Raw genomic sequence first — 9,951 nt, 5'->3', positions numbered from 1 at the left:
AAGATATTTATATATATATATATATATATATATATATATATATTAATTTGCATATATATATTGATAACAAGTTTAACAGCCTGGTGGTTGTGAGTAAGTTTTTTCTTGATGAGGGGGATTCGAACTCCAGCTTCAACATTTTAAAAAAAATTTGAAGCTCAAGTAGTTCGGTCGAACCGGTCTTATCGAATTTGACCAATTTGTACCAGTTCATTGCCTCATTCGGTCAGATCATCGAACCGGACCAACTTAGGGTTCACCAATTTTTTGTTCGAACCGGATGGTCCGGTCCGATTTTACTAACAATGGTTTCATCCGTGTGAGTCGAACTAACATAGAGGTAAGTTTTTAACTAACATAGAGGTAAATTTTTAGATTCCTATACGACTCAACTTGGAGAGCAAACTAAATGTTTCTCCCACTACTTCGATTATCACCATCAAGATAATAACCAACTCAAACAATAAATTAAAATGATTTTTGTGTGATTAATTCTCTTTGCCTTTTGTATCTCTCAATATAAAAACAAAACAATCTAATTATTAGTTATTTTTGTTTAAGATTTTAGTATTTAGCGTTTATGGTACATGACTAGGATTTAATATTTAGTGTTTAGTATTTAATGTTTAGAATTTTGAGTTTATTAAATTGAACGTTTAAAGTTTATAGTTTAAAGTTTAGAATCTAGAATTTAGGTTTATTTAAGGTGAATTTTAATGTTGTGTTTGTAATTTAAAATTTGTTTGAGTTTAGAGTTTCGTTTATTTAAGATTTGATTATGATATTGTTTTTATAATTTGAAATTTGTTTGGGTTGTTACTCTAAGTGTTGAATTTAGTTTTAGACAAACAAGATTTTTAAAATTTTTAAATATAAATATCGAAAAGATAATGCATGAAACATTAAATTATGTATGTTATGTTGCAATTATTTTTTAATTTACTTAAAAATAAGTTGAAAAAAGATTACATTTGAAAAATACCTAGTTGAAATGAAAAAATAACTTATTAGTGTGTATAATTACTTTTATTATGAGAGCCAAAGGATACATAGTTAAAATGGGAAAAAGAAAAAAACTTTTTTATTATGTACATGTTATCATTATTAACACATATGAATAATGTTCATTTTTTCTCATTCTAAATGGAAATATGAAGTATAACCAATGTTCTTATAGCAGCTATTTCAAACAAGCTCTTCCTTCAGTCTCAACATAAATTGACCCTTGCCATACAATCTTATAAGTAAGCCTAAAGAGCCCAACAAGTAGCTGGATAGAGACGACCCAAAAAAATCATGTTACACAGAAAGAAAAACCGCCTAAGCTGAGTTTCTACCAAGCCTTGCAAATGTAACATTGCTATCAACCTGCTCCCTGACACCACACATTCACAACACGTGTCGGTGAACCATACATATCTGTATATCTACAATCTTTACACTAGAGTGACCCAATATCAATATGATCTAAGTAAACAATAAATTAGTTCCTCACAAATTTATTTTATCTTTAAATTTTTTTATTATTTTAAAAATTTTTAAATATTAATTTTATCGACGCTTACCTAAATGAACTAGTAAACAAATCACTAAAACACTCAACTTAGTTAGTTTAAAGGTAAAATTAATAATATTTGATCATATCAAATACCGATTGAGTTATAAATTAATGGAAAAAAATCCTCTCCAATTATTAAAAAAAATTGAGTGTCCATTGTTTAATTTAGACTATAAAAAAGTCAAAATAAATCAACGGTAAAGACTAAAAATTAATTTATAATTTCACACAATAAAATTTAACTTTCTCTTTCTTGTTTTCTTCTTCCTTTGACACACTTACTGCTAATACCACTCATTATCTTTCATCACCATCTTCTCAATGACTCCATCTCCTTATTTGATAAACCACCAACACAAATTATTTGTTCACTACACCAACTACAATAGCTAGAACAATGACATTGATGACGATGACCGCAACGATTGCCACAACAATGTCAAAGGTTATGATTGATGCACATTCATTTTGAATTTTTTGTGGAATTGAGCCTTTTTAATGTGGATGTATGGTGTCTTCAATCACCCCAACCATAATTATTATTGTCCATTAACAGAAATATCATTCTCCATTCCTCAATTATTTTAATTTAAGAAAAAATTTCAGGTTTTTAGTTTTTTAGTAACTTTAATTAGTTGAATCAAACTTTCTGGTCATATTCAATAAGCATGGAATTTGGACTGATCGCAAATAAAAACAATAATTTCATATATATAAATTATTTGTTTTTCAAATGCTCTGCAAATTATCTTTGTTCTTCACGCTCTCAGTGGATTTGGAAGATACCCTAAAAGAGTTGAAATTAAAAGTTATTATTAATAAGAAACCCAAAATGGAGCAAGTGATTGATCGGACCAGGCTTGAAAATAAGGGTGAGGTTGAAAGCAAAAAAAAAAATAAAAATAAAAAATAAGGGTGGGATCTTCTTGCAAGATGGTAGTGGAAACAAAAGTGAGATATCTTGCAACAGATTTAGAACTGTTTGGGTTGAGTTTGAGAAAATAAAAATAATAATTTTGGTGATGACTAAATATTATAATTTTGGGTTAAAAACTTAAAATTCTAATTATGTGTAGAATTTGTTTGGTTATTGTGCAGGACAAGTTTAATGAAAATGTAACCATTCAGGGGCTTATTTTTATCGAAAGGAAAACTAAGTGTGTGCTTTTTTTGGATATGGAAGGTAGGTGTGCTAGACGTAAATGTGGGACAAAATTTTTGCAGTGTCACGGTGAAGAAATCGGACCGTGGGTTTTCTTTGTTTCTGAATTTTGCATCAGAAATCTCACAGTCTGATTTGCATGGCTTAGGGAATCAAAATATGGGATGCATGTAATCGGACCCTACGTTTAGTGCAATGCCCATGGTCCGATTTCTATGCTAAAATTTTGAGAAGAAATCGGACCCTCCGTTTTTTCTACATATGGAAATTGTTTTGGTTAACTGCGAGCACAAGTCGCATGGTCCGATTGGATTTTTTAGATTATTTTAAACATGTTAACCTAGTCGAAGGGTGCGAGTTGTGATAAGTGGTTTATATAAAAGTAGAAAGTGAACTCATTACTCACTCGTGTCTTCGTCCCGAGCTTGAGCGGCTGCCCCTTCTGTTCTTCTTTCTCGTATCTTCACTAGTTGTTTCTATGTTTTTTTTGGGGGATTCACGAAAATGAGTGATAGAGTGTTATTAAAGGTATATTATTTTGGTCAGATTTTACTACAAACATCTGAAGGAATAAAATTTATTTGTGAAAATCCGTTAGATGTTGTTATTCCTTTTATCATCTCATTTGAAGAGCTCAAAGGTGTGATCTGTGAAAAGATTGATTCTGAGAGGGCAAGAAAGATATCATGTATTCTCTATAGATATCCCATACAGATGTTTGGTGGATTCATCCAGTTTCAAACCAAATATGTGACGGACGAGGCGAGCATGCAAGAGATGTTTTCAATGTATATTGAAAACCGGGCTCAGATCGCGTTCATCGAGTTGTATGTTGAGTTTGAACAATCTGATGCTGACCGGAATATTGTAAGGGAAGATTATAATAGTGACAGTGAAGAAGAGTTCGAAAGTAACTACGAGTTTGTTGGTCCAGATGGAGATGAAGATCAAGGTGATGGAAATACGGCTCCAGATGTGACAGAGGTGGCAAATGCACTTGCAAACGAAGTGCCGTTTGAGGAGCCATCATTCATGCGAGTTTTGGACTTGGAAGCCATGCATGTTCCGGAGTTTCTGGAATATATGACTGCAGGTACGTAAGACGCCGTGTTTGAATTTTTTTTTAGTCAAATATTGATATAGTTATGAATAAATTAGTAATTAGTTGCCATTATATAACCATTCATTGATGTCTTATTTCTTAGCATAGAACCGGCGGTCGAGCAGTTCAGGTGACTGAGTCACTGGTTCAACCGCTGGTTCTATGTAAATAACAAATTAAAAAATAGCAGGAATGTTAAATAACAAAGTTGAAATGTATGTGTTTTATAACAATAAATATTTTTTTTCACTTATATATGTATAGTATAAGTACTTATTAGGTAATAAGTACATTCTATCGAACATGATTAGTAACTATTACGTTAGTCTCTAATTACCACTCGCAGTTGAAACATCCTGTCAATGGTTAAAACCCAGTGAACCGGATCGGTTAGGTTCCGGTTCATTTGGCTTGGTTGTCGAACCGGCATGTCCGGCCCGTGATAAATATTCTCTGCTGTTGTTCTTGTTTTAATTAGAGTGACACAATAACATGTTGTCAGACTCGGATTTATATCATACTAGAGGCGGTGACTGTAGATTTGCCCATATTATTGGTTTTGAAATCTCTGTGTCTTTATTTGATTTTTCCTATGCTGGTTTTCAATTGCAGAGGTTCCTATGGTCGCAGATGGTGAGTTTGTCGTGGGTATGGAGTTCAGTTCCAGGGAAGCTGTTATTAAGGCGATAAAGGATTACACCATACGACGAAGCGTTGACTACCGGGTGTATGAGTCTGAGCCATTGACATTTTATGCGAAATGTACACAGTATGGGTCCGGCTGTGATTGGCTTATCAGGGTTAGCATGATCAGCAGGAAGTACTGTTGGGTTATAAGGAGGTATAATGGTAGTCACACCTGTACCAGAGCCACCATTTCACAGGATCATTCGAAACTGGATTCTATCACAATTGCGGAGGTGATAAAGCCTTTGGTTGAGGCTGACCCCTCCTTGAAGGTAAAGTCGGTTATAGCAGAAGTGCAATCGAAGTTCAACTACACCGTCAGTTACCGGAAAGCATGGTTGGCTAAGCAAAAGGCAGTTGAAAAAATATTTGGTGGTTGGGAGGCATCTTTTGAAGCGTTGCCTATATGGTTCCAGGCCATGTGTCATAAGGAGCCATCAGTTGTTGTCCATTTTGAGACAATGCCTGCATATCAAGGCGATGAGGTGGTGCGTGATATTCAAGTACTGCATCGAGTATTTTGGAGTTATTACCCCTGTATTAGGGCATTCAGACATTGTAAGCCAATTGTCCAGGTGGATGGGACTCACTTGTATGGAAAGTATAAGGGTTGTCTACTGGTGGCAGTTTCACAAGATGGCAACAACAACATCGTCCCAATTGCGTTCGCTATTGTGGAGGGAGAGACTTCTGATGCTTGGCACTTCTTCCTTAGTAACCTTCGTCAACATGTTGTCACTCGGGATGGTGTGGGTCTAATATCCGACCGACACGAATCTATCAATGCAGCAGTGGAACGCAGTAACGGAGCTTGGTCACCTCCTAGAGCTTTTCATATGTTCTGCATCAGGCATATAGAGTCGAATTTTCTGCGTAAATTCAAGGCACCGTACCTCCAAAAATTGGTCGTCAACATTGGTAACTATTTACTAAATTTAAGTAACTTATTAACAGACATAACCGTCAATATTTGTTTTGACATCTACAATTATTCGTTTTTTTTTGTTGCTATCCTCTAGGATATTCGAGGACGGTGCGAGAGTACGAAGTGCGTTACCAGCGATTATGGGAACGGGGGGAAGCGTATACAAACTGGTTAAACCGAATTCCTCGCGAACAGTATGCATTGGCATTTGATGGTGGATACCGATGGGGTCACATGACAACGAATCTAGTGGAATGCATCAATTCAGTGTTGAAGGGTGCACGCAATCTTCCTGTTACTGCTCTTGTCAAGGCAACATTCTACAGGCTAAACGAGCTGTTCACCAGAAAGAGAGCGGAGGCAGAAGCGCGGATTAATGCTGGCCATGTGTTCTCCGATGTCGTGACCTCCAAGTTGCATGCAAACCAAATTTCTTCAGGAAATATTCAGGTCAGTTGCTTTGACCGGCAGAATGAGGTCTTTGAGGTGCGTGAGATGCCAAGCGGACTAGAGTTTGCAGTCGATCTACGTGGCCTACGATGTGACTGCGGTGAGTTCCAGGTGGACCGGATCCCCTGCAGACATGTGTTCGCATGTTGCGCCAATCAGCGACTGGATTGGAAACTGTATATGCATGATGTGTATAAGATGGAGCAAATTCGGCGGGTGTATCGAGCAAGATTTAGGCCGCTAGGTAACCCGACGACATGGCCTGCGTACCACGGTCCTCGCTTCGTACCGAATCCATATCTGAGACACGTCTCGAAAGGTCGGCCCAGGATGACGTGCTTCTTGAATGAGATGGACACGCGAATGTTACGTCGTCCTAGGCGATGTACGCTATGTGGAGCTGAGGGACATAGTCGTAGCAGATGCCGTCGGTCAGCTGGTACAAATGCCGACGGAGATGCTCAGTAGGTTCACAGTATGATAGGTGTAGCACGTACCTAGTTTGGCGTGGGTTGTGCATTTGAGATAACTTGACGTGATGTATGAAACATTGTGGGATATCACTCGAAACCTAACCACTATGTAACATTGTGTAACGTTCTTAATTTGTTTTTGGTTTAAAATAGTTGTTATGTCTGAGTTTTTATAACTTATTCGGTAGTTCATATCTGTTATTTTAATATATACTACCGGTATGTATTAATAAACAAAACTGAACCGGCCGGTCCGGTTCACAAGTTTTCTGATATGAACCGGCCGGTCCGGTTCACATGTTCGCATGTTGTTCCGGCCGGTTAGGGTTCTGAGTAAAAAAGGCTCCTCGTCCACCGTCACTCCTACTAGAGTCAACCGACACAAACCCCCCAGAAGCAACCGATGAGGTATGGCCCGGGTACCTCGCATCCAATGAATACCTACCTGCCATGAACTCAGGCTGATGGCCATATTGTGATAGTCCAAGATCTCCAGACATGAACCCAAGCAACTGGCTAAAAGAACCTCCTTCTCCTGCATCAAACTGTGAGGTTCCCCAATATTGTTGACTTAATGGAACTGATGGGGGGAACTGTGTCTGAGGTACATACTGGCTTGAGGACTGAGGTTGTTCCACTGGAATCGGGTTTGGAGGTAACATATGCGGCGAGTGTGGCTCCTGTCTTTCATTGTCAGCATCCAAATCCTGACTACCCTCATCGATTTCCTGATTATCCTCATCCATATCCTGATCGCCCTCATCAACTTCCTGATCACCTTCATCATTATCTTGACCAACAAGATTTGACAAGTTCAAGTGGTCCCCATATTTTGATCGGTACCAACGCATGTAACATTCTAACGAATGCTGTGAAGGCATGGGTAGCTCAGATAGAACGTAGTTATACCTGTTTGACCAATGCATCACCCAAACTGAATGACTCGATGCAGTGGCCCAATTGAGATTCTTGGGACCAGTCAGGACTTCTGCATGCGCCTTCTCTAGATTCCGTTCCTGATTAGGTTGTCCTTGAACAAGACCAAACTGTCGCCTAAACCTATCGGTAGCATGTCACTCGATACATTCAAATGAAACCAACGGAACTGTAGCGCTCCAGACAACCGACTGTATGTAGATTTCAGGCGGAATGATGTTCGGGTCCACCCGATCCACAGCATAAGCAACCCAAACAAACTGGAAAAAATAAAGGAACATAATGAACACAATCCACAATGCCAACTTCAATAACAATGCTTTATAATTATGTCTCAGAACCTAAACCGAAAACTAATACTTCTTTAATTAAAACACACCTGTCCTTCCTGAAGTTCGTCAAATGCCTTCCTAAAGTGGTCTAACTTCAGATATCTATATCGTCGGTCACCACGCTCCCAGTTCCGCCACCTAATATGATATATTCAATTAGCTCAACTAGCATTAACTGAATCTTAAAAATCAACATAACGGCACATATTCTCAAATTATTACCTGTTTGCTAGTGGAAAACTTCGGGGTTCCCTAGGTAGCGGCGATAAATATGGCAGCTTCATCCAAGCCCAACAGAGTAGAAGTGTTAGTGGACCATCTATTTCTTTGCAGTTATAACGAGATGCACGACATAATGCCCTGTAGAGGTGTGCTAGGGATGCCGCTCCCCAACTATACTGTCCAATACTAACAAAATCACGCAGCAAGGGTAGAAATTTCCAATGCACACCTGCCCCAGACTTATCCCCAAACAAGATAGTCCCTATCAGCAACATAATATGGCATCTCACATATCTCTGTATACTGATATCATCAGTCAACTCTAAATTTTCCTTTAGATTTCGCAGCCACGTAAGTTTTATGCAACTACCTCTACAATCTGACTTAAGAGGTGCAACTCCAAATTGAATCAAACACTCCGTCTCCAACGCTTCAAAACTACTCATGGTCATCCCCGTGATTGGAAGACCATCGGTGGGAAGACCAAGAATTAGAGCCACATCTTCAAGAGTCACGGCACATTCACCAATGGGAAGGTGGAACGTATGTGTTTCCGGGTGCCAACGTTCAATCAGAGCATTCACTAATGCTTTTTGACACTGCACTACACCAATTTGCGATGCATGGTAGAAACCGGTAAGTCGTAAAAGGTCCTCCGCCCTATCGTTGTACCGGTCCGGAGGAAGTGGATGATTACAAGTCAACATTCTTAATTTCTACAAAAAAAGATAACAAATTCATAGTCAGCTCATTAACAATTAGCATATGACTATCATGAATCATTTTACTAAATGCTTTTAACACTAATTATTCTTACTACTAAAATTAATTATTAAGCCTTAATTTTATTCAAAACTCACAACTAATGAAAATAATTATCAACGCAAAAATTTTTAATCAAAATTCTGAAGTTACAACATCTATCATAACATCTTATAGTAATTACTGATTTACTATCATTCAAACATTATTTCCTCAACTATCATTCATCCATAACAGTTACAGTAACAAAATCTTAAATTTTCTAAGAAAATCTTAATAAATTTACACGATTTTTTCCAATTATAATCCTCATATAATTTAATCAAAAATACCAAAATTTCAGACTAATATTTATAAATATCTAACAAATACGGAGATATTCTAATAATCATTCTATTTATATTTCTTACATGCATTTCTAACAATAATTATATTTTTAACAATAACAACTATAAATATAACAAAATTTCTAAAATCTAAAATTAACACTTACATACCCTACCCTACATAAATATAAATCAGATAGTCATAAAATTTAATTCAAAAATTACAAAAATTGTTACATTCTCTCTGAAAAAAATTAACTACCACCAACGTTCTCTTTACATTTTTCTATAATAATATGCAAGCATAATAGTAATAACAAATTTTCTTAATAATAATATTTATAATAAAAAATTTACATAAAAAAATTTCAGCCAAATTTTTAAAAAAATATAACAATTATGGAGATATCTTAATAATCATTTTATTTACGTTTCTAAGCTGTATTTCTAATAATAAATATAGTAATTATATTTTTAATAATAATAATTATAAATATAAAAAATTTACAAAATTTAAAAATAACACTTACATAATCAGAATGGCTAAGATAATGAATAATGTGAAGCTCACCTCGATCAACATCTTTATATTTATTTTTCTTCGGCATGTTCTTCTTTCTTGAAGGAGTGGCTTTCAGATGGTGAAAGGTGAAAGGAAGAAGAAGGAGTTGGGAGTGAAATTGGTTGAGAGTGAAAATAGTGGGTTAATTCGGATGGTGAGAGTAGGTAAGCTGGCTTCGTTTGCTTTTCAGGGCACCGCTTCTGCGAGCCACCCCTGCGCGCTGCGTGTCCATTCAAGTGAAGAAATCGGACCGTGCGTTTGCCTAGGTGCAAATCGGACGGTCCGTTTGGAGTTCAGATATCGCAGGGTCCGAGTGGCTATTGTTTCCCAACACGCACGGTCCGTGTTGCTACTCACACCCAACACGCAGGGTCCGATTACTTTTCCCACTGACACCACAAAAATGTTTAGCACCCCCCTCTCCCATATCCACGCAAAGCACCATTCATGGACC

General features: G+C 37.0%; 1 protein-coding gene across 1 annotated transcript; it reads left to right on the top strand.

Moving 5' to 3' along the window:
* Window positions 3,435-6,352, top strand: LOC107632746. The gene is made up of 5 exons (XM_016336407.1): window positions 3,435-3,728; window positions 3,926-3,979; window positions 4,087-4,102; window positions 4,435-5,427; window positions 5,529-6,352. The coding sequence occupies exons 1-5, from the start codon at window positions 3,435-3,437 to the stop codon at window positions 6,350-6,352; spliced, it is 2,181 nt and encodes a 726-aa protein (XP_016191893.1).

The sequence above is a fragment of the Arachis ipaensis genome, chromosome B03, assembly GCF_000816755.2.
Source record: "Arachis ipaensis cultivar K30076 chromosome B03, Araip1.1, whole genome shotgun sequence".
NCBI lineage: Eukaryota > Viridiplantae > Streptophyta > Magnoliopsida > Fabales > Fabaceae > Arachis > Arachis ipaensis.
The sequence above is the reverse complement of the archived record's forward strand: the minus strand, read 5'-3'. Positions and strand labels throughout refer to the sequence as shown.